Source organism: Kwoniella shandongensis, chromosome 10 (assembly GCF_008629635.2).
Source record: "Kwoniella shandongensis chromosome 10, complete sequence".
NCBI classification, from domain to species: Eukaryota; Fungi; Basidiomycota; class Tremellomycetes; order Tremellales; family Cryptococcaceae; genus Kwoniella; species Kwoniella shandongensis.
The window spans coordinates 798,957-826,856 of NC_089296.1; the positions used below are offsets into that span (position 1 = coordinate 798,957).

Here is a 27,900-nt window from a genome sequence, read left to right on the forward strand (position 1 = left end):
ACCCCGCAGTCAAAGGAACATTCCCAACGCTAGCTATTATTTAGACTTGTTTCGTGTCAACAAATCTACGCGAGCGATAATCAACCTCGACGTACAGTGCAATATATCGCCTGAATATCGTGATTAAGAGATACTGTATCAATCACAATTGACGATATACCAACCCATACATTGTTAACACCTTGCTGTCTGACGAAGAACGACCAAAACGAGCAAGGCAATCACTCGTTTCAGAATCTCAGGACACGTAGCGGAAATCTGCGAAACAAGTCTTACATCACCTCGCGTCCCGTCGTCAAGAAGAGACCAGTACCAGCCGGTCCATATCTCATCTCGCCATCTAGAGCGAAGTGTCCGCCAGGTCTTATCTCTTTCAATACATACGACGTGCACGCGACTCGACACGACACGTATAGCGAAAGGACGCTGAGCTAGGGTTTTTGATTGACTGCGGTTCTGTGTGTATCCTGGAATAACAGGTGTGCGTCTCCATATGCTTTTGTCGTCACGCTCAAGCGTGCACTACCTTGACCAACTCAATACTGATATTGTATTCTATGATCAGATCAGATTATCCATCTCGTCACTACATCGCCATGACCGACACACACCGTCCCATCTCCAGATCGACCTCGCCCATGCCCCTCTCGGCGAGCGTGCAGGATAATAGACAAGATGATAAGAAAGGCTTGATGTTGCCTCCGCCTTTGCCTATCAAAGAGAAAGATGGACAGAGTGGATCTCCAGCGCCGTGAGTGACTAAGCTGCTATCATCGTGCTATTCATCTTGCTTCGTTTCTATTCCCCTTGCGTCAAGCCCTGTCTCAACGTTCTGTGTGCTGTGTTCGTTGCTAGGCATTCTTCAACAGAGTTGGTTGTTTGTCATTCTGTCTGTACTGATCAAACGTCCTCGCAGAGCCCCACGTATGACCCGTCTTCCTTCGCTTAAACAACTATCGGACCATCTGCACTACACACCCACCACCACCTCGTCCTCCCAATTGCCCAACCCACTCGCCACTCCTGACCGTTCCACCATCCCAGCCACACCTCCTTCTTCACTCCGCATCTCCACACATCCATCTGCGATCTCCCAGACTCCCAATGGATCGTCGTCCGTCTCTGCTTCGCCTATAATTGCGCCAAGTCCTTCGACGCGTCTTAAATTGCCCGCATCGGCAATGATGAGATCGATGTCTTCAGGTGGTGGGGCAGGTCAAATCTTACCTACGATCAATTCGTCCCCTATTACCAGTCAATTTGGTTCTGTCCAGTCCCCAGCAACAGCAACAGCAGATATGTTTGCACAAGGATCATCCAGTCATCCACTCACACCGAACCGGTCTGGTACAGGAGGAGCAGCTACCCCCGTCTCAATGTCAAGATCTGCCAGTCGAGATGCGAACGGGTATATAGAGGGATATAGTAATGTCCCGAGTTTGGATCAGATCAGACGTAGAGTTAGCGTCAGTCGAGCGATGAGCTTCTCGGGCAACTCTCCTGGTTCAGGATCGGTGAATGGAGGGATAACGGGTTTATCACCTGGTGCTGTTATCGATGCTAGTACGACAAGCTCACCTGCCAACGCGGCGGAGAAGACGGCCAAGGACGAGGGACCGAAGGCTCCGAGAGAGACCGAGGACAAGAAGGTGGTACAGGAGATTAAGGAGAAGGAGAAACCGGTGGACAGTTCGCCGGACGCTGCTGGATCGGTCACGTCTGCCTCTGATCAAAGCGTGGCTCCCCCCAACGGCAAGAAGAAGGAACACCCACTGCAACATGCTTGGTGAGTCTGGCTCGACGTCTTTCCTCTTGAACGATCCAAGTCATGTGCATCGTGCTAATATCCAAATGCGATCTGCGCAGGACACTCTACTTTGATTCTAAGACTTACAAGCCTCCGGCACCGCAAACGACGAAAGACGATAAATCCGTTCTGGCAGATTACGAAATGACCCTTGTCACTGTTGGCAAGTTTGACACGGTAGGTATTGACCCCATAAATACGGCGGATGTGTAGCTGATTCTATCATATCATATTTGCAGGTCGAGGGCTTTGCGAGACATCTGAACAATGTAAGATTGCCGAGCTCGTTGGCAAAGAACTCGAACTACCACATGTTCAAGAATGGGATCCGGCCGGTGAGTTTCCCTCTCCCTCCCATTGCCGCGCCATCGCTATTGTTCCTCTTCGACGCTGATGACCTTCACTTACCTCCTCAGATGTGGGAAGATCCAGCCAACGCCAACGGTGGAAAATGGGTTGTCCTCTTCCGATCCTCTCCTCCAACATTAGACGTCGCATGGGCCAATCTGACCATGGCTCTCGTTGGCGAGATTCTCGATCCTGAAGATCAAGTCAGCGGTATCGTCGCTTCCAACAGACCCAAGATTGATAGGATTCAAATCTGGACGAGGGGTAGAGACGATGTGGATGCGATGAATAATCTAGGAAAGAGGATTTTGGATATCATGGGTTTGGAAGGGAGAGATGCGGAGTGCATGTCAATGGAGTATCAGGTGGGCAGTCTCTCTCTCCTTTGTATAGCCTCACCAAGCTTTTCGCAAATCGCTGACAACGGTTACTCGTTCGTAGTACAACGCTACCAACTCCAATCCTCCACCTAACAAATTCCTCCACATCCCCTTCCCTACCCGATCTTCTACACCGCTCTCGACGCCAACACCCAACCGTCTCTCTGTATCAGGAGCGTTTCAAGGTCCACCCTCCAGCCATCTGAGTATATCCCCCTCTCCACGATCTATGAGCAACTCGACCTTCCCGCCACCCAAATCACCGACCACTCCGACCGGACAGAAGTTGGAACCTCCGAATAATGGTCATGGTCCAGCTTCATTCAGAGGGAGATTGGGCAGTGGATCGGGTGGATCGAAACCTAATGCCTTTTCAGGACCGATGGGCAGTATGGCCATGGGTAGAATTGGAAGTTCAAGTTCGTTGAGGAAAGAAGCCGCGCAGAGTGTTGTAGTCGGTACAGGAGGTGGGGCGTGAGCGCTTGCGTAGCACAGTGGGATGAGGTGGAGTTACGGATGTCGTTTTGGAAACGGAGGATTGCTTGTTTGTTTGTTTGCTTGCTCATCTGCTGGATTCGGATCGAGGTCATATACCTATTTGTGTTAGCATCATGCATTATCATCGTTATCATCAGCATCGCAAGACTGAGCTCTGAAATGTCATCTCAACGAGAGTCCCGATTGAATCGAGATGTAATCGACAACAGAGAGCGGGCTAATGCGATATGGGGATACATGCAGAGTAGCGTCGTGGTGGATGAATGTATATCCTTTTCACCTCATTCCTTCTATTATCGAGATACGTCTTCTCTATCAAGATCTGTTGATCTTATCTCCTCTCTCAATGCGGAGAACCATCTGTTCCCGACATTACACTCAACATTCCGCTCTCTTCTTCTGTTCGACCTCCTAGTCCCGCTTAGATCTGCTGCTTCTGAGCCTCGATCTGTCGGACGATGTAGAGTGATGAGTCGAGGAATCTGTCGACACAGTTCTCAAGACAAGCTGCCTCGCCCCTGAGCAGAGTCAGCTGCGTGATGTTCCAGAAGAAGGGGCCGGTGACACATGGAAGAAGGAAAAGGTGGACAGGACTCACTTTGAGAATTTAGAGCTTATGCTACCTGTGATACATCTTTTCAAAATCGCAAGAGTGTATTGATTAGGTGTCAGTATCGGCGATCGTGGAGTCTGAGATTGATTTGTGGAAAGGAGGTAACATACGTGTTCCAACCTATACGATAGCAAGATGTAGTCAGCGTCTATCTTTGGCCATTTCCATACTTCCAACTGAGACTTACAGGTGTTGGTGAGCTCGTGGATGGAAGCTTGGAGCTTAGCCTTGGCTTGTCTACGAGGAGAGCGACAGATCTGTTAGCGGTGTGAAGATGATATTGATAGGCGTTACTGATATGAATCACGATTGACGATACTCACTCTTGCTCGAGGAAACCTTCGAGTTCTCGCTACGAAGTTGTGAATTGCGAAATCAGCTATTGTCCTAAAACAACATGGCAGTTCGTAGAAGAAAGGCTTGGTAAGTAAAATTCACCTTGGAAGCCTCGTCAAGAGCAGGGATGGGAGCTTGGGAAGACATTGTCGTTGATTGTTTGTAAGTTGGTTTGTTTGTTGTTGAGTGTAGTGGCAAGCAATATCTAAAAGAAAAGTTAGAAATGAACATGAACGAACGGCAACGAAGATGCCTTGGGATCCATCGGAAATCTCATAGAAGGTAATGACGTGGAATTCTTTATTGGTGATTATGATAAGTATATGGCCGCTTCAACTGACCTGGCCTTCGCGTGAAGTGAGCTTCACTGCGCAACGCAATATGATAATGGATATCTTGCCATGTTACCTTCTTCTACCTAGACATCGCATGATCGTCTAAGCTCACTGAGGAATGAGCGATTACGCCTTTGTCCCGGGCGGGTCTCTCAAGTTCAAGGGTGGTGGGGAGAAGTGAGTGGCGGACAATCATCCAACATACCCCTCGTCCGTCCACACATCCGACTTAATTCGCTGTTGATGTCGAATGACCCCTTCCAAGGGGATGTCAAATTCCCACATGCAACTCGACGTTCGAGCTGGGCAGTACATCTGCTGATATTCCTTCCTTTCATCTCGTAGGAAGAAGAAGAAAAAGTCCCACTCTTCCTCTGAACGAAAGCATGTCGAAAGCGATATAAAGCTCAAGGGCAAAGAACGAGATGTTGATTCACCCGTTCCTGCTTCGGGTTCGGGCGCTGGTACAGAGAGCGGAGCTGAGGAGAAAGGACCAAAGATGACAGAAGCGGAGAGGAGGTTCTTGGAGACTCAGAAGAAGAGGGTGAGTCGAGTCATGCACCATGTACTGCATTGTCGAGGCTAGCTCGGTTGGACGTGGTCACGGTGTTACAGATTATTGATGTGCCTTTGCTTTCGCCCCGTAGCGCGAAGAACGGGTAAAGGAGATGGCGAAGAAGACTCACAAGGACAGAGTATCAGAATTTAACGCCAAACTAGATCAACTCAGGTGAGTTACTCTCGATTCTTTCCTTTAAATAGGCGATACTGATCGACCTTTCTCTGCGCAGCGAGCACCACGACTTGCCGAGAGTGAGCATCTCACTACTTGTTATGACTGGATATCGTGCTGATGAACGCGTTTGCAGATCGGTCCTGGCTAATATTGCCTACTCCCACTTATCAAACAAAGACCGGAGTGGAAGGAAGGTCATCGAGGAGGAGAGCAGTATTGCCGCCCAGGGGAATGTATATGCATATATGTGTCATCTGGTTGTAGTACCTGCCTGTTCTGTGTATCTTCCGGCTGTCGTGCACCTTGTTGGGCAGATATCATTCAATTTCATCATTCACGATTCCTCAAAGTTTATGTCAAGTTGAATGAATTCCAGTGGTTATTTGGTCCCGGTATTGATCCATCCGCCGCCACCCAACATCATCATTATATTTTTGGTTCAAGTCCCATCAACATTCTCATCCGTCCTTTGGATTATTGTACCAGTTCCATTCGTTTTGTCAACTTCCAACTGGTCTCGTCCGTATCTTGTCGTACAGGTCAGCCATGCCTCCTCTTCCAGACTCGCTGCCTGGTCTTTCGGACGATTACACATCGCAGGTGAGCCAGACATCACCACTCGGACTACCTCTAATGATTACCCGTTCATGCGGAGACTCTGTTATTACTTTGGTTTGTGCTGACTTGACCTCTCCGTTTTAGTTCTTTGCCAACGATGTGGTGACCAAACCTGACGATGTACTCTTCCGTGGACGAGTCTTAGTGAGTGGTGCTGCCTGCACATCGTCTCTTCACCCAAAGCTGAACTCAGTTCTTCGTTCGTAGCGATGTTGGGCAGATGAGGATGGAGGACCTCCACCTCTCCCTCCAGGAGAGGAGATGCATCCCCTTGATCGACCATTGAAACGAGGAGAAGTGGGAATAAGGTGTGCAACAAACTCGAGCTTCTCTTTCTGTTGGGAGAAGCATGCTAATCCACCCATCATGAAATTCCAGTAACCTATCCAACGGCGAACTTCAGATAGTCCCCGAATCCACACTCCGTCTGTACCAACGCGAATTCATCAAAGGCGACGTCGTCAAGCGTTCTCTCACATCTCCCGAATCTGCAGTCGTCATCGATATCAAGAGTGAAGTCAGACTAGAACATGTGTTGAGCAAGGAAAAGGTGGAAGGATGGGTCGAATATAGAAAGATGCAGAATTCATTATTGTTCGATGCGAGAGATAGGGTTGTCTACGATGAGTGGATTGGAACGGTCGAAGAGGTATGTATGAAGTTCTTTTGCCTTGCTGGCCGGTTGATTTGCTTCGCTGATTCGTCGTAGGTCTTTGAGGAGGGTCTGGTCGAGTCACAGATCGGGATATGCTATCGTCTAGCAGAGATGGGTGGTCTCCTGGAACCAGGAAGACTAGCGGCGGTGAGTATTCTAGACTCCCTCATGATGTCCTCACAGAGCTGACTCGTCCTCCAGGATGTGATACCGAAAGACATGCCGCACGCAGAGATGTCAAATCCACTTCCTCCTTTCGCCAACCCTGAAGTCGATCGAGTCGTCGCCGTCAACCCTATCGTCGTGTATGTTACTTGGAACGCAATCAATCAGCAGGTGAGCAAGACTGTACCATAGCTCGGCCATAGCTGACCTGTCTGTATATATTTATAGCTTCCGATATCCGAACAGGACAAGCATCCGGAACCGAAACAGTACTGGTTCGGCGAGGACGTCAAGAAACTCACACATTTCGATGCGCTCCAGTCTCAACCACCTGTGATTGGATCTACAGTCCGCTTCAGAGATCCAGATGACGAACGACGTGAGTATCATATATATCATTCTGTTCTCAGACTAATGCGTATTGGCCATCTGCAGGATACGCTGTAAAACCCACACTGCATTTGGGCGGTCTAAAGAAGGTCACCTCGCTTAATATCGTGGAAAGTCGGTCGAGACTGACATTGCGATGGCAAACGGGCAAAGAAACGGAAGAGTGGGCTACTGATCTGGTTCCCTACCGAAACGTTGACGAGTGAGTGCCGTTACGTATTTACGGAAAGAGAGGGCGGTGGAGAACTGACATGCCATAGCTACGAAACTTGGCCAGGAGAGCATCTCATCTGGCGTGGTGACAACGGTGAACGTCGACATGCCGTGGCCCAGACTTTTGACCCACACCAGCGCGTTGCCGAGCTTTTATTTATGGATACCAACGAAAAGCAAATCGTCCCAGCACTGGAATTGGATCCAGGAGGTCGAAATAACACCACAACTTACGGAGTCGGTTTCGGTATGCAGGTCCTCCTCTGCGCAAACAACGGTTCCTCCCCGCCCGAAGTCCCTGTGCTTGGTCAGTCCGAACTTCCGATCAAGAACATGTGGTCGAGACATGAACTTGCGAAGCTAGCCGAAGAGTTTGTGGTCGATCCCTCCAAATTTGGTTATTTCAAACCGGAAGGTGATCGAAACAAGGTGGACTGGTGGGGCGAAGTTGTGCAGCTCAACCTGGATGGTAGTGTCGATGTCGAGCTGCCGAACAAGGAAAAGAGGAAGGTAGCGATACAGAACATGTTCTTGCTGAACGAACCTCACGGCGAGGATATGCTAGGTGACGAACCGCACCAGGTGGGAGAGGGGGATGATTGGGAGATGGAAGGCACGACGGAAAATGGCTTCGAGGTGGGCAGCGATGCGAGTTGGGAGACGATGAGCGTCGACGGAGACGGTGGCCAGAGTAATTGGGATGAACCACAGGTCGTGGACATCGATATCGATGGGTCCGATATCGGTTTGGATGAGGATGAGGATGAGGACGCGAGGGACGCTCGAGGAGTTGAACTGGTCGTCGGTGCAGCTCAACCACCAACGTCGCCGCCTCGCGCTTCGTCTCCCGCATTACCCGACGATATCCCTGAGGCCGGGCCCTCAACTCTCCCTAACGGTCACGATTCTTCCAAAACGGTGCATCATGTCAATGGTATCGAAGACGACGATGACGAGCACTGGCAACGATTCGAGATGTTGGAGGAAGCACCAGAAGATCATTGGTACATCAGAGAACCGAGATTGAGCGCGGCGAGCAAAACGTACCATTCGAGATTACAACGGGAACATCGAGCGCTGATGTCTTCCCTGCCTGAGAATATCTTGGTTAGGACGTATGAGGATAGAACGGACTTGATGAGGGTTTTGATAATAGGTCCAGAGGGAACACCGTGAGTTTCAACGTGCTGCACTTAAATCAGAACAAGCTGGCTGACGTCAGTACGTAGGTACACCGACGCGCCATTTGTCTTTGATATTTACCTCAACCCAACAAAGTTCCCTCAAGAACCACCGACAGTGCATTTCCATTCCCACACGAATGGTCATGGCAGGTGTAATCGTGAGCGTAGTTAATCGTTGATAGATGTGACACAGAAGCTAACACAATCACGCTGCGTAGCCAACCTATATGAGGATGGCAAAGTCTGTCTGTCAATCTTGGGAACGTGGTCAGGCGACAAGTCTGAGTCATGGAAGTGAGTTGAGTAGCTGGCGGTAAATGATCATTGCTGACGCTCGGAGCGCAGTCCTAGCAAATCATCACTTCTGCAAGTGTTTGTCTCGATCTCGGGATTGGTCCTCGTGCGATCACCATACCATTGCGAGCCGGCTTTCGCGAAGCTGGAAGGGACAAAAGAGGGCAAGGTGAATTCGTGAGTTGCGTTCTGTCATACCTCCGGACATGAAGGTGCTCACGGTGCTTGATAATTGTTACAGTCGACTGTATTCTGAAAAAGCATACGTCCTCTCTCGATCATTTGTCCGAACAGCGCTGGAACGTCCTCCCATCGGGCTAGAAGCGGAACTTCGACATTTCTACCTCACCAAGGGCAGATTACAGTCCGTTATTGACCACGCAAGGCGACTTATCGACAAAGGAGAAGCGGTCAGCAATGGGGCAGGGGAGGATACGATAGAAGAGGAGAACGCTGAGATGTGGAATGCAGATGCGATGGGGAGTCTGACAATGGGGGCTATAATTAGTCTCAAGGTGAGTGGAGTGGTCGTGAATGGGAGATCAGAGCGGTGCTGATACGACGCAGAGGACATTAAATGCTTTGGAAGGGTTAGCAAAGAGATAGCATGAATCATGCATATTGTATGCATCGTTGAGCATCTGCTCTCTTGATAACAACACCTTTGACTCGCGCGTTGCATTTCGGCCGCTAGTGTCCGGGTAAATCATGGGTTTATGCAAACGACCGGGATATCTTTCGCGGTTGTAGTTCTAGAACGATTGTATAGCGGATCACAGAACGGTGTTCGTAATACCTTTGTAATAGGGCTTGATTGGTAATCGTAATGACAGTGGGATGTCGGCGTGGACCGGTTTGTAATGAGGAGGTTTATTTCGGTGATTGAGTAGTCATATTGAGTCCGGTTACCTACCGCTTCCAACTCTGAACTTACGCCATCGCACTGTTTTTTCCATCTCGCTCTTTTGGTTTCTCTTGCACTCTTCCTATTGCAACAACAAACAACTTGTACAAGTGTTGACATTATTCAAAATATCGCACTTATTCAGATCCTCCACCCGGACAGTTCAGAGTACTTTCAGACCGTTATCTTCTTCTTCTGCTTCTTCTAGATTTATAATCAGAGGACCGGTACAAAGAAGATTGATTCATTCTACACCTCCCCCGCCACCACTACCACCAAAACAACAAATTCGAGGAATAACAACCATCCCATTTCCAGACAACAACAACAACAACAGCAAAGAAAGCAACATGTCACCCATTCCTAACGGTAACGGTAACGGCGTCGCAAACGGCGATGCTACTGTCAATGTCGTAGAGCCAAAGGGTAAAGGCGAGAAGAGCAAGAAACAACACTCGCAAGTTGTCATCATCGGTTCGGGTCCTGCGGGTCACACTGCCGCTATCTACCTTGCCAGAGCCAACTTGGAGCCTGTCCTCTACGAGGTGAGTGGGGTTTTGTTCAACAGTCATATGGCTGCGATCGTCGACTGACATTGATGTCTGCGTCTCGATAGGGTATGCTTGCTAACGGGTATGTCCAATCTCTCTTTTACTTCCCTCTGCTATGACTCACTGACTCTTATTATGCGCGCAGCTTCGCACCCGGTGGTCAACTCACGACCACTACCGAGGTTGAGAACTTCCCCGGTTTCCCAGACGGTGTCACCGGTACCGAGATGATGGACAAATTCCGAGCTCAAAGGTGAGTCTTCCTAACTCTGCTTCGTCAGCACATAACGCCAGAGGCTCATTTCTTGTTTTGTTTCGTAGCGAGCGATTCGGTACCAAGATCATCACTGAGACTATCGCCCGAGTCGACTTGACTCAACGACCGTTCAAGTACTGGACAGAGGGAGAGGAGGAGGAGGAAGAGTTCATGACTGCCGACACGTGAGTTTGGCTCTCACAACGTGTATACACATCGCTTTCATGACGAAGCCACATGTCTCAATTCTCAAATAAGCTCGTGCTGATCTGCTTGCGTTTCTCCCTACCTAGCATCATCATCGCTACCGGTGCTTCCGCCAAGCGACTCTTCCTCCCCGGAGAAGAGACTTACTGGCAGTCTGGTATCTCCGCGTGTGCCGTCTGTGACGGTGCCGTTCCCATCTTCAGGAATAAGCCTCTCGCCGTTATCGGTGGTGGTGACAGTGCTGCTGAGGAGGCTACTTGTGAGTGGCAACGACACGCGACTGTACAACATTGAAGCTGACGCTACTGTTTTGGATCGTCGTCGTAGACCTCACCAAGTACGGTTCTCACGTCTACGTCCTCGTTCGAAGGGACGAGCTCCGTGCCTCCAAGATCATGGCCAAGCGACTCGTCGCCCACCCCAAGGTCACCGTCCTCTGGAACGTGAGTGGACGATCCCTTCCCTAGCAGGAGCTGTACCACTTGCTGCTTATTACACTTGTGTCAAATGCTGATCTCATCGTTCACAACAGACCGTCGCCACCGAATGCAAGGGTGATGGCGATCTCCTCCAATCTCTTGCCATCAAGAACGTCAAGACTGGCGAAGAGTCCGATCTTCAAGTTAACGGTCTCTTCTACGCTATTGGCCACGAGCCCGCCACCCAACTTGTCAAGTCTCAGCTCGAACTCGATGTCGATGGGTACATCAAGACTGTCCCCGGTACCGCCCAAACTTCCATCAAGGGTGTCTTCGCCGCCGGTGATGTCCAGGACAAGAAGTACAGACAGGCTATCACTTCTGCCGGTTCGGGTTGTATGGCCGCTCTCGAGGCGGAGAGATTGATCTCGGAGGAAGAGGCAGATGACGATTCTATCGCCGCTGAAGACGTTCACGTCCCAGCTGAACATTACATGGGTGCTGACAAGGCTTAAATCAAACCTTGGGATATATAGTTGTGGTGGTTAAATATATAGAGTTGATTTAGATGAATTGCATATGTCGTTTGAGGACCTTATCCGCTGCACTGTTTGTTTTCTGCTATTACAGGATATCACTATGCATCGGAACTCGACTTTGGTGTCATAATGTGCACTCCGCTATCTACTACGATCAATCCATTAGACCCGACATGATATCCTTGACGGCATCTGCAGCAGCTGCGTCGAGGTCCTCTGGTTCTGGAGGAGGTGGAGGGGGTGGCGCAGGACCAAGGAATTCCTCCTGTAAGAATCAAAACGGATCAGCCATCTGTCTCTGTGATGGTAAGCTGTCGACATTCGCACTCACCTCTGGTACATTTGCCACCAAAATCGTCCTGCCCGCAAACTGTCTCCCTCCAATGGCTTTCATTGCCTTTTTCGTACTCTCTATATCCCTGTACATCACGTAGACTCTGCCCACTCCCGCTTCCTCGTCGGCCTTTCTGTTCTTCTCAGCCGTCGCAGCTGCACTATCGCTAGGTTCCCATTTCTTGCTCTTTGGCGTAGGTCGTGGGATACGAACACCTTCCACTTCGCCGTATTTACCACATTCTTCGTTGATGTCTTCAATGATATCGGCGTAGTCATCATCTCGGACGAGTTCTTCGGGAGTGACCATGTTAAGTAAGAGCATGACTCGGGAAGTAGGAGCATCGGCATTGGCTTGCAAGATGTGAGGGACTGGTGGGAGATAACAACGCGTCAGCAACCGATTTTCCGGATTGTATGTGTGCCCCGACGTCGACACTTACCAGCTTGACTAAGGAAAGCAGCGGAACCAGGCATAGCAGACGATCCAGGTTGATTTCTGCCGACAGCAGCTCGTTGAACCACCAGGTTTCTATCACCCAACGCAAAGTTGTGCAGACCTTGAATAGCCATGTCTGTGACAGTCGGGTCGAGATACTCGCAGAAAGCGAAGCCCTACACAAAGACCAATCAGCTTCCGTCGAACTGAAGGGTGATGTGAATGTCAGTGACTCACCTTGGAAACGCCCGCGCTCTCCTTGACCAAGTTGAAGCTCTTCAACTCTCCGAAACTCTTCAACAACTCCATCACCTGCTCATCGTTCAAGTATGTGGGAAGACCACCAACGAAGAGCTTGTTGGGTGAATCGGCAACGCTGGGTGCGATGGATCCTCCGAACGTGCCCATAAGAGGGTCGATACCGGCGTAGTCCTTCGGTCTTCGTACTCGCAAGGGAGAACCTTCGTACATGACACCGTCAAATTGAAGAGCGGCTGTCGCCTCCTCAGGCGTTCGGAACTTTGAAAAAACAGATATCAGTAAGAGGTTTTGCGGCGAGAGTTACGTAGGGAGTAGTTGCTCACCTCGACGAAAGCGAAACTCTTCTCATTGTTGATCTGACATTGCGCAACAGGCTCTCCGGGCATATCCACCGCCAACTTGTTCTCGTGCATAAGCTTGTTGAAGAAGTCCTGGATCTGCTGCTCGGTCATGTGCTCGTTGATACCTCCGATGTAAAGTCGTTTGGTCTGACGAACGGGGTTACTGGGAGGGAAAGAACCGGCGACAAGAGATTGGGGGATACCGAGATGAAGAGGGGGAGGAACTCGCCCAGGACCATATGTGAACATACCTACGAGTCGAGCGTCAGTCTCACACCCAAAATGAAGGAAAGGAAGAAGGGCTCACCGGTCATTTTAGCTTCCATGGCACCGACACCCTCGAATTGAGGTGGTCTCTCATCCCAATGGGAATTCTGGACGTGCCTTTCTTCCAATGGTACAGCGCCAGGAGGAGTCGGACTTCTCCCACCGCCACCTGGACTGAATCCACCACCACCCCGTCTGTCATCCCTCCTTCCTCCGTCCCTCCCATCCCTTCTTCCTCCTCGTCCACCACCACCACCACCGCCGCCGCCTCTCCAATCGTCATCGTCTCTCCTTCTTCTAGGCGGTGAGAAACCTCTCATCGGTTGGGCGAATTCCCTTCCATCATCGTATCGGGGTCGACGATCACGATGTCCGTTATCTCTTCCTCCACCTGGTCCTCCAGGTCCACCACCGCCACCACCGGACATGGGTTCTGCCGCTAATCCAAATTCGTCATCCTCACGTCTCCTTCTTCGTGGTGGTCTATCATCGTAGCCGCCAGGACCTCCTCGGTCGTATCGATCTCCACCTCTGTCTCTATCTCTGTGTCCATCTCTATCCCTATCTCGCTCGCGATCACGGTCCCCACGATGTCGGTCTTCTCTCTCATCACCTCGATCACGGTGCCTCCTCTCCCTATCCCTTTCACGGTCGTAGTCCCTTTCTCTGTCTCGATTGCTACTTCGGTGACTTCGGCCTAGGGACGCGTGTCGAGCTGTCAGCTCAAGTGCAATGCTGCCTCGAGATACTTGACTTGACTCACCATCATCATCACCTCTATCTCTGCTCTTCGCAAAAGAGGAAGCAGCCTCTTCAAGGGCGTCTGAGATCAGCAGGATATATCAGCTCAATCCTTTTAGCTGGAGGAACGGGCCAGCTCACCGTAACCTGCGTCCATGATTGTACGCTTTTTAGTTTCTGTCGTTCAGACTTTATCTTTCAACTGCAAAGGAGAAGGATGTATACACAAATAACAAGGTGGAATTCCTCGCATCTCGAACAAAGTACGCCCTAGGTAGCAGAGCACCGAGAGATGAATGAACGTGGCGGTCTTATGCGGCATTAAGATAAGTGTGGCGCAGATCACCTACGGTGACGAGATAACCTATTGAGGTCGTGAAATGGTATGCAAAGTCAACTAAAGACATTCTATGCATACAATGTGTTACATCGTCGTCACAGCTAACACGATCTGACTGCCAGGTATTGTCTTGCCCTGACTGACTATCCAATGATACATGGTCCCTACACAGAATGGTCCTTTCGATGTAGCATCACCTCAGTATTCATCTTCGAAGATCCGTTCTGGCTCAAACATCTTCTCGCCGAGCGTCAGTCAATCTGACATCAACTTTGAGCAAGAATGAGTGTATACTCACCCCTCTGATCCTCCTGACTTGCACGATCAGGGTGTCCGTCTTGATCTTGTTACCTCTATCATTCTGATAATCACACGATTGCAGCGTGGCGTGCCACATCCGTCAGTGACAATTGACATTGAGCTTGACAGGTGATGGGAGATAGGAGAAGAGAGACTTCACTCACAAACAAGGTATGGAACGATTCTAGTAGCTCCGTGAGCATTTGCGAGATGTGCTTACATGCCTGTCGGAGGAGAACACCTCTGTCCGGACGGCAGCACAGAATAGGTCAGCTTACTATTCATTCAGGGTTGACGAAGTAAATGTCGAGTGATCGACAGACAGGTGATAGGCAGGACACGTACCGCTCAAGCCAAAAGATGATCTCCTAAAGATAGAGGTACATCAGCTCTGTAGGTGGTATGACGACCGCGATACGTTTCTAAAGCTGCAGTACTCGTACGACCAGAGAGGGCTGAATGAGATCCTTTGATCGCTCACATCAATGAAGATTGTCAATCGCTCTTCTATCCATATATCGACCGCAAGTGCGCCCTTCAAATAGTGAACCTTGCAGCAGCTGGGGTAGGATGTCAGCACGCTATCAATGTTCTGGTTACATTCTGGTATCATAATACATTGCTCTGCTCTCCTGTCTATGGTAGACAGGTGGATAATTGAACACGGAGTCGTGTGGCTCACTCACTATTCGTTCATCCGACTTGCTTTCTGATACCACATGTCCGATCCATCATATCAGTCGTCCATGGCACAAGCACAAGGATGGAAAGCATGATCTTATTGATACTGGAGCATGAGAGGCCTTGTCCACTCACCTCTCCAATCAACTCGTTGATATACTTGACTTCCAATCGACTATTCTCATACCACACATCAATCATAACACCTCCTGGCCGTGCAGAAGAAAGCGTATTCGACCCGTCACTCACCCCATTTCTCCCTCTTTGATACCAGCATAATCACCTGTCGTCAACCCTTTCCACTCTTCTCTGAGCGCATTGCCTCTCTCTGCTCTAGCCCGACCAACGACTCTGGGGAGGGCAAAACAACCTACGTGGAGAGGTTCGATCCCTAACGTGGGGTGATCATCGCGCGGACCGAATTGGAGATTGAATGAGAGTCGTCGTTGGTCTGTACTTTTTCGATTACTACTTGAACGTGTCAAAGGGAACGGCATGACAGGCAATCGTCGTTGTCGGGCCTATAAGGGGAGTGGTGATAGCTCTGAAGTGTTTGATTCAATTGTAGCAGAGGGGAAAAGAAGAAGACCTTTGCAAACGAGGTCAGAGCATGAGGACAAACAACCCTTACTTCGTCTGTTGTCCATCGCGGAAGCGTGTACGTTTTGCTTCAACAAAAGTGTCCACATTGAACCACTAGTCCTGCGCATACATCTGTACCCGATAGGTACAGGTACACACATATGTATCACCACGATCTGCATGAATCTATAATTGTTTGGTTGTGGCATATATGAGATACCCCCATTGTCCAATTAAGCTTAGGGGGTACAAAGAGTGTATATCTAACAGAGTGAATGAAGTCCCGAAGAATGAATGAAACGAGCCATGAGAATGTGGTGCGGAAGGTGAGTATCATAGGTAACGCAACCAAACGAGAACGAGAGGATGAAATGACGGTTCGCTCTTCCTTACACCGAGAAAGCGGTAAATGCTCTCGACGTTAAGGAATTGCTTACCATCGAGAAGAGTAACCTCCACCACCGCCGCCACCGCCGTATGAGTTCGCACCGGAACCACCACCACCGCCGTAACCGCCACCACCACCGCCGTAGCCTCGACCACCTCGGCCACCACCGCCTCGACCTCGACCGCCACCGCCACCACCGTACATGGCCATTTGCTCGAGCTCAGGGGGACTATGTGCAACGTCAGCAGGGTATCAAATCCAGGGAAGACAAGCCCAACTCACACGTCGCTCTTACTCTCTCTCAAGATTTGCACGAGTTCACGAGCAGACTTGGAGTTGTCGGCAGTGAAGTAAGTGTAAGAAGTACCCGTGGCTCCGGCACGACCGGTACGACCAATTCGGTGAATGTAGTCCTCGCAGTTGTTGGGGAAATCACTGCAGAGATGGAATGTCAGTGCAACGGACAACGAGACACGGATACAAGGGGGACTCACTAGTTAATAACGTATCGAATATCTCGGACGTCAGCACGTGGAAATGCCGGGCATCGAGAGGTCAACAAAACACATCCGTTTCAGAACATGAGTTGAAGGAGGAGAAGGGAAGAGAAGAGGCACAGACATAAGTACTTTTAGACATTTCGAGCGGTGGGCTCAACGGCTAGCTTAGTAGCAGCAGCAGCAACAGTGCAGGTCAATTACTGTCCAGCTCGAGAACGCGTATTGCCTTGACACCAAAGTCCGCACAAGACGAAACAATGGTGACGATAGGTAGCAATTCGCGTAGGCGCCTTTGAGATCCGAAGAGGCGTTGTCAAACCGTTTCCAAGCAGAGACGCCGACCACCGTAAGACACAGAAAGTAGTCTCGGTCAATCGACGAATCGGAAAGATCAAGTGAACACCCCTTGGACCACTGAAGCGCACGACTCTTTGGTGCTTACAGCAATTGCCAGGTTTGCGCGTGTGCGTGCGTACCAAGGCCATCTCGCAACGGAAAGGGGTTCAGGATTGGGGAACATACCGAGACCACGAGAAGCAACGTCAGTGGCAAGCATGATAGGGCTTCGGCCTGCCTTGAACTCGGCAAGAACCCAGTCTCGTTCAGCTTGTTGTCTAAAAGAGGGCACAACGTCAGGATCTGTCACTTGTTTGGAGCGGTTCAATTTTTGCTCACTTGTCACCGTGAATAGCAAGGGCGGGCCAGCCGTCCATTCTCAGGAACTTGGTCAAGTCATCCGCAACCCTCTTGGTACCAACAAAGATGAGAACCTTGGCGTTCTCGGCAGAGATGGCCTCGAGGTGTTTGAGAAGCTTGCCTCGTTTGTCGTAATCGGTACAGATCTCGACGTGCTGAGCGACGTTGTGGTTGGCAGTAAGGTCCATGGAACCGATGTTAACCTGCATGAAGTCGTGTTGGAAGTCGGCAGCGAGTCGCTGGACCTCCTTGGGCCAAGTGGCGGAGAAGAGAAGAGTTTGTCGGTCGGGTCGGATTTGACTGACAATCTTTCTGATTTGGGGCTCGAAACCCATGTCCAACATTCGGTCAGCCTCGTCCATGACAAGGTAGGTGACTCGCTTGAGGTTGGTCTTGCCAGACTCGAGCATGTCGATCAATCGACCGGGGGTAGCGACACAGACCTCAACACCTCTTTGAAGGTCTCGGATCTGGGGGCCCTTGGGGGCACCACCGTAGATGGCAGTGTTTCGAATACGGGAGGATTTACCGAACTTGGTGCACTCGGTCTGAATCTGGACGGCAAGCTCACGGGTAGGAGCGAGGATCAGGACGATAGGACCGTCACCGGGGGCAAGGAGGGGTTGAGCGTTGATGTGAACCATAGCGGGGAGAGCGAAAGAGATGGTCTTTCCGGAACCGGTCTCAGCGACAGCGACGACATCACGACCAGAAAGAGCCATGGGCCAAGCTTGACACTGAATGGAGGAAGGAGCGGTGAAACCCATAGCACGGATTTCGGTCATGATGTAGTCGGGGAAACCAGCCTCCTCGAAAGTAGTGATAGGTCGGGGGATGTTTTGGCCTTGGATCTGTGGAGGAGTCAGCGGGTTGCAGCGTGTATGAGTGAAGACAAGCTCACCTTCATCTGCTTGTCAGCACGGAACTGAGTGATCTCCTTGTCGGATCGTGCGGTGACTCGGGGGTCCTCAACGTAGAAGCTGGACACGATGTCAGCATAGGATCACGCTCAAACGGGAATCGATGAACTCACTTCTTCTCGAACTTGATGAGGGTCTGGTGACTCCAGTCAATGTTGCCAAGACCGTTACCGAGTTGACTCATTCGGTCACCACCGCCGCCGCCTGAAAAGGATAATTGAAGTGTCAGCACATCCCGCACTCGACGATCAAAAGTCATCGTCTGGACGTGCCTCCATAAGAGCCATAACCACCGCCGGAATAATTACCGTAGCCACCGCCGCCACCGCCGTAACCACCACCACCTCCGTAGCCGCCGCCACCTGCGAGGAAGAGAAAAAGAAAAGGTTGGCCAAAGAATAGGCAGGAGTATGATTTTTGACTGTATGAAAGTTTTATAGCGTACCATAACCACCACCACCGCCGCCTCCTCCGTAACCACCGCCGCCGCCACCACCGTATCCACCACCACCACCGCCGCCGTAACCGCCGCCGTAAGACTGAAGCGCAAGAGAAAGAATCGCGTCAGCTTTTGCGCGTCTGTATGGTGGGAGAGGAAGTGGCGATAGATGATATACTGACCATTTTATGTATGTTTTGTTGTTTTGTAGTAGGGTCTAGAAAGAGAGTGAATATGGGCCTTTTGATATAGGCTATTTACTTTGCTACTTTGTTGTAAGATGATAAGAAAAGTTGTGATCGGAAGGAAAGGATGAGGATGATGAAGAGATCAGAGATAGGATATAGGATCAGAACAAAGCAACAACAGCGCAACCAGTATCAGTTGGTCAAAATAAAAAATCTGTCACAGCAGCTGGAAAAACCTGCAAAAGGCCCCACTTAAGAGACCGCTGACCGACCGAGAACATATCGCCGCGGTGATCTAGAATGTGGCACTACCACCATTTGGGAGCTGGGAGTTGATCGACTTAACCCCCACGTGGCAGATCTGTCCTCATAGTCTATTCCAACAAGGTTTTGGTTTCAAAGACCCTGCGGGAACCTGATCCGGGAATGATTCAATGTTTGTTTGTCATTGCGGCTGTTGTCGATCTACCTTATAGGGGAAGGGAGAAGATGGCTAGATACACCGGGTTGGATAATGCATCGCTGAGACAAGTATTCTTTTCACAAGGACAGAATACCAGAACAGTGGGAGAGAGAGTGCGTGCCCCTGAGTCATGCGAAATGATGACGGAACAGGTAAGTAACTGATTGCAGCCTTTTGATTACTGCTGCGCAAAATATTTGGGACAGTTGCGTACAACGTTAATAATGTACATAGCAATGGCGGGATCTGTATGGGTGATTGTCACCACTGATCGTCTTTTCAGTGGTTGATCTGTTCAGTATCCACTCCCAACACCATGTCGCAGTCGTACATATAAAATACATTCATTTATTCATTCATACAAACAAAGGAAGAGCCGTTTATCCCTTCGTCACGCAAAAACAAAACACAGTATCATTCAAGTGTTCAGTGGATTGTGTCAATAAATAGACTGGCGCACAAGCCTCACTCATTATCGCATTCAACTTCGTCTCAGCCAACATTTATCTCTCGACTCGCTGCGAGTCAAACACTGCACCGACTACATCGACTGCGCCAACGCTAGCAATCATGCAATCCTCTCCTTCTGGTCCACCCCGAATATCAATCTTCTCCTCGTCGTCTTCCTCTTCACCCGAGACCTCACTCAGCGGTTGGCTCTCCAATCTCAGAAGTACGAAATACAGTCTTCTCCCCACTTCCAGCTCTGGTGCAGCCACTCCCAATCTCGAACCACTGCACAGTGGAGGTGGACATCATCATGCTGCTGCCGGTAGACGGAGGAGACTGTTCCAAGCTTCCGCTTTAGCGTTTGCTGTCATCGTCATTGCTGGATTGTTGTTGCATGGGGGGACCGGAACAAAGCAAGAGTTGACTGAGGAGATTATCTCGGTTCCAGCACCCAAGACGACGACGACGACGATAATAACAGTGCCAGAACCGGTAACAGAGCCTTACGATGAAGACCCTTCCGAGTTATCGCCACCACCCATGGACGAAGACGAGACGACGACACCTTCCGTACCTACCGATGACGAGGATACGGAAAAGCCACCTCCCTCGGTAGATATGGACGGCAAACCGTGGGGAAAGCTCGAATCAGGAGAGCTAATCGGAGAGGAGGAAGAAGTCGAGGACATGTGGGGTTGGACAGAGGAGATGGGATGGCGACATACTCCTGGGTCCGGTCTAACGTATTTGGGACAGGTGGCAGAGTCAGCCTATAGATTGCATATCACCAAGGGCGAGCAAGGAATGAAAGAGTGAGTGCGAGCGGTGATATCGACTTGACTGTTCGTCAAAATCTAATCCGATGTATCGCTTTCATCAGCTACTTCCGTCAATTGTACGACTTTGCCGTCACCCTTCCTATGCGATTCCACTCCCCCTTCCTCTCCTCTATCCATACCCATCTCCCACCAGACTATCCCAATCTCGTCCCCGATTACCCAGAAGCCAAACCCACCTTACCCGCTATGATCAATTACAAACAAATCCATCAGACCGATAAGAAATTCGACGAATCCAATCCGCTGATCAAGTTGTGGCAAGACATGAACGGACCGGATGGATGGACGTTGAATTTCTTGGATGATGATGGGGCGGGTGATTGGGTGGACAAGTATTTTGCAAGGAGTGATATCGAGTGGGCTTGGAAGTATATGCATAGAGGAGTGTTGAGGGCGGATTTCTTGAGATATCTCTTACCGTTGGTCAAGGGTGGTGTATACTCGGACGTCGACGTGAGTACTCTGACTCTCTTCACTCAAACCTCGCGGGACGATCAAGATGTTGACGGTCCATTGTATCTTCTCTCGCGCAGACTCGTCCACTTCGACCTATCGAACAATGGGGTCTTATCGACGTCGAGTACCTCAATGTGTCAGCGACCGACGGACCCTTCTGGCGTTCCAAACTATCCACCCATCCTTCCGTTGTTGTCGCCATCGACGTCGACGTCCACGCTTACGAAAACTGGCAAGGCTCTTGGCCTCGTCCATTGGGTATCTGTCAATGGACACTCTCCTCCGCACCCAATCATCCGATCTTCATCGACGCAGCGAGACGGGTCGTCAATTCTACCAAAGTGGTACAAGAATGGGAGACATGGAAGACTGAGGAGATTGAACGTCTCGAAGAAGAGAAGGAAGAGGGATGGGAGAAGACGGTGAAGGAGTTGGGAGAACAAGGAAAAGATCATGCGATGAGCGTTATGGAATGGACTGGACCGGGATTGTTCACTGATTCAGTCATGGCGTGAGTCTTGCTCTCCCCCTTCCCTCTGACTTCCAACACACAGAAGCCGACTGCTTTCGTTTTCGTCTTGATGACACTGTGCTAACTGTTCTACCGCGCATGTGCAGATACATACTCGCTCGCTACAACGTCACATGGCACCGACTGAGAGGTCTCGATCACCCCCTCCGAATAGGCGACGTCCTGATTATGCCCATCACTGCCTTTTCCCCAGGCGGCGAGCGCGATTTCAGAGCGGAAGGAAAAGATTCGCCCCAGGCAAACGTCGAACATGATTGTGAGTTTGGGCCCCGTGTTCAACAACAAAAACAAAAACTCAGATGCAAAGCTGATAAAGTGTTACTCTCGTAGTTAGAGGAAGTTGGAAACAGGAAGGAGCGAGATGATGATCTTTGTCGTGGTGGGATGGGCTCTTTCGCTACTTTCCTTTGCATAAAATAGATGGATTGTGTCTACTCAGGAGTAGTTTGCGATACATAGAGTTCGTAGCAGGCGGAGTACTTTGCAATATAGATTTACATGATGAGATGTGACGACCTTTGACGATATGACCGTTCTCTGTCGAACACTGTAGATCCAGTCTGACTGGACATACGAGGTTCACTGGCAAAGATTGGGAGGAATAGCATAACTTGGATTACAAGCGCTACCTGTCCTATACATGTCCTCTCATGCTGTCACATAGTCCCAGCACCGCCAACCACAACCCACTTCGCTCAGATACTCTCTACCCTCTTTCTTCCCCTCTCACCCGTGAGGTCCCCTACGACCTGCTTCCTCCTCTCCTTCTCCTCTTGACCCACCGTGTCCTTGCCCAGACTATCCAAATCCCACTCTGTCACCATCTTTAGTAGGTCATCATCCCCATTCGCAAGCAACATAATCATCAATCCAACTCTTGTCGATTCTTTGCCTTCTTCCATACCTAGCCAGAACAATCCTGCGAGATGGTGAAGTGCGAGAGTGGCTAGGAATAGATGTGTGGAAGGGGCGATCCATCGTCTAATCAAGGCTCGTGCGTAGCCGTTAAGTACTTCGGGGTTGGTTTCGATCGGATACAAATATGCTCGAAGTCCACCTTCGTTATCTTTTCCTTGAATCGAAGCGGAAGTCGATTCGAGGGGTACTTGATCCAGCGAAAGTTTCATCCCTCTTAGAGCTGTCGAATGGTCGTTCCACAGCAATTTACGATAATCTGGAGGATATGACATCGACAACGGCGCGATGACACATTGGGCGAAAAGCGTATCGGAGAACGAGATTGCTTCGTACAAAGCTAAGAAGTCGGTGTAGAATTGGAAGAAGGGAACGCCACTACCGAGGAAAGGGAGCGAAACGACTTCAAGAGGGGCAGCAATGTTTGTGGCATTCGAGTTGACGGTAGTAGAGTCGGTGTTGACCAGCTTCGCCATTAGGCTGCTCATCCATTTCGTCACGATCGGATCTCGGAAAACTTCCCCATCAGACGTCGAAGTAGACGATTGTTGACCATGCTCTAACATGAACACCTTCATCAGATTGAACAATACCCTCGATCTGTCGAGGCCTTCAGGTCTAACATATGCTAGCTCAGCCAAGAGCAAGGTCGCTTGTACGACTTCTGTCTCGCTCGCGTTCCAGTCTGGCGGCACCTGAGAGAGAGCCACAGAGGTTCCAGAGCGCAAAAGTTCGTTGAGAGGCGAGAAGACCCAGTCCGGCTGAATGGGCAGGCCGACAATGGCAGGTTTCTCGTCACTGGAAGGCGGCACTGGCGGACGGAGAGTTTTGGTCGCTTTGAGGTACAGATGAGAGGGTTGAGTGGGGGCTACGACAGATTCGACGTCTGGCAGAACGGCATATTGAAGTAAAGGTCGTATGACTTGAAGACCGTCTGGATGAAGGAGAGACGATATCAATTCGGAAGATGCAGACTTCTTCCAGTCCGCTTTCAAGATCAGATCGACCAGATCTAGGGCGAGGGGTTCGTCGCCAATCTGGAAGGCGTTGAGCACGTCGATAGCTTTAGGTAGCCATCGAGCAGGGGGTTCGGCTTCCGATTGGACGTCAATGAGAAGAAGGTGATAGTCGAGGGATGTAGTGTGCGTTGCTGCAGTGTCGGACTTTCCATTTCGAAGCTGTCGTATTTGTGAAAGCACATTGGCGTCGAGCAATTCGCCAATGGGATGGAGCTGTACATGTAACTGTACCAAGGGTGCTAAAACCCGTAAGACGTGCTCTCTCCCGTGGTCGACAAGAACGTTCCAATCCACGGATTTCAGACCGTTCAGTACGGCTGATTTCTCGTCCTCTCCGCCTTTCACACCATTGACTTGTGCACCCTTTGTCCATGATACTAAGAGATCCAAAGCACTGGCGATCTCTGACCACCTATCCTTTCGCTCTATAAGTGTCGTGATCGCATAGATCGCTTCGTCGGTCCAATTCAAGGCGGATACTTGAGCCCAGGTGATATCGTGTTCCGGCGTCGTACGATGAGGATCCACAGCGCATGTCGTCCAGATGCTCAAACATTGAAAATACGCTTCTACCAAAGTCGTGTCCCAAGCTGAAACTGCATTGCCCGTGCACCGATTTTGGACCCAAACACCTAGTCGACGCCACACTTCCCCGCTGGAAGTGACCACGGATGAAGAAAGACCATATCGACCTAGCACTTGATATGTGCGTAAGATCTCCAGGGCGAGAGCTTGTCCGTGTCGTAAAGTGTCGTTGTCGACATCTTCTCCGGTCCAGGTGGCTGTGATGACGAATTTCAACGTCGTCTCGTACACGCCTTGACTGAGCAGATCTTCAGCAGAAGCCCGAGACGATGCACTGATGTCCCGCAAGAGACGAAGAGCGTCGACAGACGGTGATCGATCATTTTTCGGAGGCCAAGAACGCTGGACGACATGTTGTCGGACGATATACGGGACGATGGGAGTGATGCTCTCGCATACTTGTTGAGATGAGAAAGTCGCGCGTCGAAGGATCAAAATGAGTTGTTGAGTGGTATCTTCCGACAGGCCATCCTCAATGGACAACAGTTCGGTAAGACGTGGGAGGACGTCTTCGAAAGGAACCGATGCTAGACCGGTAGGCGTATCGGCCGTAGTGGCATTGGTATCCGGTGCAAAAGCACGACATATGGCGGCGTCGTGGTTTATCCATGACCAACTGGGTCCGCCCAAAGCTTGGAAGAGAAGGTCCACTCCAGCATGTATAACTCCTACACCTCGAGTCAGACCTGCGAGGACCTCAACTCCTAATTCTATCGCTTGTTGCACAACTCCGAGATCCGCACACTCCGTCTCCACCTCGTCAGAGTACCTCAGCTCGCCCTCTGTCGCTCTCAGTCTGCTAACGATCTTTGCGAGCACACTCATCATCGTGATCCTCTGAGATGGTACTGTCGATCGACACAGATACAATATATCCTGAAGTGTATAACCAGCCAGATCAGGAGACGAACCGTGATGATGTAAGCCGAGATGCGTAGGGAGATCTGATTTGGCCGAATCGGAAAGAACGTTCCCGGATAAGTCGAATCGTATAGAAGCGTCGGAAGATGTGCTAGCGAGGGGCTGAGTCCATTGTAGCTTGGAGGACTCTGATGCGGTGGATGGGATATTTTTAGGCTTCGCCTGCGACTGAGATGGTTGATCCACGAAACGAACTCGAGGGGACGTCGAGGATGGACCTGCTGATCATTTCATTAGCTTTGGATGCAATTGATTGAAGAGACAGCAACAAATTCGTCTGAAACCCAGAAATACAAGTATCCCCTTCTCCCGACTCACCAGGCGATGAAATCTGCTGATCTTCCGGTTGTGCGACCTCCTTCGCCTTGCCCTTGCCACTCCTTGATTCCGCTCTCTTTCTCAGTGCCTCCATGACCTTGGAGCCAAACCTCTCCTGTAGCTCCTCTACTTCTTGTTCTACCTCTTGCGTTCCCATACTCCTCACCTTCCTCTCATTCTCCTCCGACACTTCTTCCAACACCTTTTGAGCGTCGCCCATATGCTGTTCGAGCGAGACAGGGACTTGAGGTGTCGATGACGAGGAAGAACCATTCGCTGTGGGTTGCGCTTCGGATCTAGCACGAGCTTCTCTCCTCTTTGTCATTGTTTCCAGAACACTTTCGCCAAACCTCTCTTTCAGCTCTTCTATCTCTTGTTCCCTCTCTTCACTTGACATACCCTCAACTCTCGCCGTGTTCTCCTTATCGACAGCATCTCTCACTTCGTCCACTTCTGATCTTGCCCGTGGTGCCGAGATCTGGATCGAAGGAACTACATCTACCGCCCGTCCTTCACCTAAAGCTCGCTGACCATCCTGTCGAGCTTGTTGTTGTTTCCGAGAACGAGCAAACGCAGATGCTGGTCGTTGCGAACGATGTTGGGCGACCGGGAAGCCGGTAGAACCAGGCGTAGGAGGTTGAGGTGATGACGTCGAGGCTGACGGAGGCTGAGAAGGTCGTTCAACGATGTCTTTCAGCATGACGAGGTGTTTGACGGGTTCAGATAATCAAAGTAAAAGTCGAGAAAGAAAGTTAAAGAATGACAGAAGTTATGGGTAATCATGATATCGTGCCTGATCTTGTACCGAGCTACCTCCACCGTAACAACAAACTGCTCAAAATCTTTCGTTGCGGCTATGCGTACGCAGGCAAGTCAAGACTTCATACAACTTGGACAGTGCTACATATCTTTTAAGAACACAAGGAACATATGCATGATGGTCAAGTAATGTATATGATACAAGAGGAAGTAATGTCGACAAGACTGATTAGTCCCACATTCAGTGGGGGTAAATTCAGAAAGACGAACGAGGACATGCCCAGTCTTGTCTTCTATCTTCGCTTTAAAGTACTGAAAAGTACTATAAAACCCCATTCGTAGCACTGGCTGACAAAAGGTCGTACCGAGCCAAGATGGGGGACTGAAAGCGTATTTGTGAGGGAGGGAGGGAGGGAGGGAGGGAAGGAAGGTGTTTTTACAATACAGAAGGAGAGGAAACGCGATTGGTAGATTGAGGGTTATCGTTGCATAAGGAATAAAAACTAGAAAAACTGTCTGTCCGAATCATCAGCATTCTCTTCCTTTCCGAGCAATCAGATTCGAAGCAATGATAGGACGAGAAGAAGCGAATGAGATCAGATAGTGCGAAGTCTAACGCTTTCATACTCAAGACCTGTTGATCTTCTTTGAAAAGAAGCAGATCGAGAGATGTCGTACTGACGTGCAAATGTCGAAGCAAGTTTCGTCCGGAGAGCGATTGACGAGAGGGTGTGTGGAAAGAAGAGGGAGCGTGTCAACTCACATTTTCTACAAAGGTCAGGCCATCGTTCTTGAGTGGATAGAGGACAAGTCAAGATGATGAAGATGTAAAGAATGCAAATGAGTTTGGGTAGCAAGTCAACGAGCACTGGCGGGAAAGCGCGGCGTTTCTATTAGAGCAAGCCTAAGCCCCGTTTGCCCTATAAGGATCAGGCACGCTGGCTTTATCCCTCCACCCTGCTCCCCCACTCTCCCCCACTCTCCCCTCTACTACACCCTGGCTATACTCGGTCAATTAAAAGGGGAACGCGATCCAAGATAACAATGTCTTTTCCCCTTCATCACAACAGAAGTAAAGTCTATCATCAACATGCCTGCCGAATACACACTGACCAAGGAAGCTCCCGCTCCTCTTCCTGGAATCGTAGGTGATATTGCTATCTTGCTTCATAGAGACATGAAGCTGAACTTTGAGCGGTATAGTACTCCCAAGCTGTCCGTGCGGGAAACTATGTCTACACCAGCGGATCGGTCGGTATGACCAAAGAGGGTGCCATGGTCGAGGGAACCGTGAGTATCTCGACCACTGACACCTTGTCGTTCAACTTCTGGAGCTGATCGTTCTCGTTGTTCTTAGGTCCAAGATAGGACTCGGCAAGTCATCCAGGTCAGTCAGCTTCATGTACCTTCATCTAACCTGGTGAATCAAGCTGATACTGGTGATACGGTAGAACCTGGAAGCCGTCCTCAAAGGATCTGGAATGACCCTCGCCAACGTTGTCAAAGCCAACATCTACCTTTCTAACCTTTCTCGCGACTTCAACGCTGTCAACGAGGTGCGTTCAACAAGCCTCCGTATGGTGTGCCTTACGAATAAGTCCGCAGCTTACTGATCACCTTGCGTGCGTGATGTAGGTCTGGAAGGAGTTGATGCCCGAGCCTAAACCTGCTAGAACTTGTATTGGCGTTGCAGAGCTCCCTGCAGGTGGAACAGACATTGAGATCGAGTTCACCGCGTACGATGGTTAGATACATAAAAAAGTTGTAAATGACATGCAA

The 27,900-nt window shown here is 50.1% G+C and overlaps 10 protein-coding genes across 10 annotated transcripts; 6 read left to right on the plus strand and 4 right to left on the minus strand.

The window, feature by feature from the left end:
- Positions 1 to 557: 557 nt before the first annotated feature.
- On the plus strand, positions 558 to 3,013 carry CI109_105690 (uncharacterized protein; the record flags this gene model as incomplete). Its single annotated transcript, XM_032004195.2, has 6 exons — positions 558 to 751; positions 917 to 1,786; positions 1,867 to 1,984; positions 2,047 to 2,142; positions 2,224 to 2,520; positions 2,597 to 3,013. 6 exons carry the CDS (start codon positions 558 to 560, stop codon positions 3,011 to 3,013), a joined length of 1,992 nt encoding a protein of 663 aa, XP_031861426.2.
- Positions 3,014 to 3,454: 441 nt separating this feature from the next.
- On the minus strand, positions 3,455 to 4,129 carry CI109_105691 (mitochondrial import inner membrane translocase subunit TIM8; the record flags this gene model as incomplete). Its single annotated transcript, XM_065967712.1, has 6 exons — positions 3,455 to 3,551; positions 3,632 to 3,667; positions 3,757 to 3,766; positions 3,834 to 3,883; positions 3,970 to 3,998; positions 4,085 to 4,129. The coding sequence occupies 6 exons, from the start codon at positions 4,127 to 4,129 to the stop codon at positions 3,455 to 3,457; spliced, it is 267 nt and encodes an 88-aa protein (XP_065823784.1).
- A 306-nt stretch (positions 4,130 to 4,435) lies between these two features.
- Positions 4,436 to 5,201, plus strand: CI109_105692 (uncharacterized protein; the record flags this gene model as incomplete). The annotated part of the gene is made up of 5 exons (XM_032004197.1): positions 4,436 to 4,494; positions 4,663 to 4,861; positions 4,965 to 5,047; positions 5,109 to 5,130; positions 5,187 to 5,201. 5 exons carry the CDS (start codon positions 4,436 to 4,438, stop codon positions 5,199 to 5,201), a joined length of 378 nt encoding a protein of 125 aa, XP_031861428.1.
- A 398-nt stretch (positions 5,202 to 5,599) lies between these two features.
- On the plus strand, positions 5,600 to 9,129 carry CI109_105693 (uncharacterized protein; the record flags this gene model as incomplete). Its single annotated transcript, XM_032004198.2, has 13 exons — positions 5,600 to 5,653; positions 5,756 to 5,815; positions 5,879 to 5,979; positions 6,050 to 6,320; positions 6,381 to 6,473; positions 6,528 to 6,662; positions 6,720 to 6,870; positions 6,927 to 7,083; positions 7,142 to 8,266; positions 8,324 to 8,436; positions 8,497 to 8,572; positions 8,624 to 8,749; positions 8,814 to 9,129. 13 exons carry the CDS (start codon positions 5,600 to 5,602, stop codon positions 9,127 to 9,129), a joined length of 2,778 nt encoding a protein of 925 aa, XP_031861429.2.
- A 697-nt stretch (positions 9,130 to 9,826) lies between these two features.
- Positions 9,827 to 11,424, plus strand: CI109_105694 (thioredoxin reductase; the record flags this gene model as incomplete). The annotated part of the gene is made up of 7 exons (XM_032004199.1): positions 9,827 to 10,021; positions 10,093 to 10,109; positions 10,173 to 10,280; positions 10,349 to 10,468; positions 10,577 to 10,749; positions 10,818 to 10,933; positions 11,023 to 11,424. 7 exons carry the CDS (start codon positions 9,827 to 9,829, stop codon positions 11,422 to 11,424), a joined length of 1,131 nt encoding a protein of 376 aa, XP_031861430.1.
- Positions 11,425 to 11,602: 178 nt separating this feature from the next.
- Positions 11,603 to 13,987, minus strand: CI109_105695 (uncharacterized protein; the record flags this gene model as incomplete). Its single annotated transcript, XM_032004200.1, has 8 exons — positions 11,603 to 11,713; positions 11,780 to 12,153; positions 12,225 to 12,396; positions 12,458 to 12,739; positions 12,805 to 13,073; positions 13,130 to 13,786; positions 13,853 to 13,912; positions 13,972 to 13,987. The coding sequence occupies 8 exons, from the start codon at positions 13,985 to 13,987 to the stop codon at positions 11,603 to 11,605; spliced, it is 1,941 nt and encodes a 646-aa protein (XP_031861431.1).
- Positions 13,988 to 16,166: 2,179 nt separating this feature from the next.
- Positions 16,167 to 18,861, minus strand: CI109_105696 (ATP-dependent RNA helicase DBP2-A; the record flags this gene model as incomplete). The annotated part of the gene is made up of 10 exons (XM_065967713.1): positions 16,167 to 16,350; positions 16,404 to 16,556; positions 16,616 to 16,637; positions 17,144 to 17,235; positions 17,297 to 18,168; positions 18,219 to 18,297; positions 18,351 to 18,441; positions 18,546 to 18,599; positions 18,683 to 18,776; positions 18,859 to 18,861. The coding sequence occupies 10 exons, from the start codon at positions 18,859 to 18,861 to the stop codon at positions 16,167 to 16,169; spliced, it is 1,644 nt and encodes a 547-aa protein (XP_065823785.1).
- A 1,036-nt stretch (positions 18,862 to 19,897) lies between these two features.
- Positions 19,898 to 21,969, plus strand: CI109_105697 (uncharacterized protein; the record flags this gene model as incomplete). Its single annotated transcript, XM_032004203.1, has 5 exons — positions 19,898 to 20,589; positions 20,658 to 21,069; positions 21,150 to 21,583; positions 21,691 to 21,860; positions 21,935 to 21,969. 5 exons carry the CDS (start codon positions 19,898 to 19,900, stop codon positions 21,967 to 21,969), a joined length of 1,743 nt encoding a protein of 580 aa, XP_031861434.1.
- A 330-nt stretch (positions 21,970 to 22,299) lies between these two features.
- Positions 22,300 to 26,062, minus strand: CI109_105698 (uncharacterized protein; the record flags this gene model as incomplete). The annotated part of the gene is made up of 2 exons (XM_032004204.1): positions 22,300 to 25,262; positions 25,363 to 26,062. 2 exons carry the CDS (start codon positions 26,060 to 26,062, stop codon positions 22,300 to 22,302), a joined length of 3,663 nt encoding a protein of 1,220 aa, XP_031861435.1.
- Positions 26,063 to 27,211: 1,149 nt separating this feature from the next.
- CI109_105699 (uncharacterized protein) lies at positions 27,212 to 27,870 on the plus strand (the record flags this gene model as incomplete). Its single annotated transcript, XM_032004205.1, has 5 exons — positions 27,212 to 27,265; positions 27,325 to 27,411; positions 27,479 to 27,508; positions 27,573 to 27,677; positions 27,757 to 27,870. The coding sequence occupies 5 exons, from the start codon at positions 27,212 to 27,214 to the stop codon at positions 27,868 to 27,870; spliced, it is 390 nt and encodes a 129-aa protein (XP_031861436.1).
- Between the last annotated feature and the right edge of the window lie 30 nt (positions 27,871 to 27,900).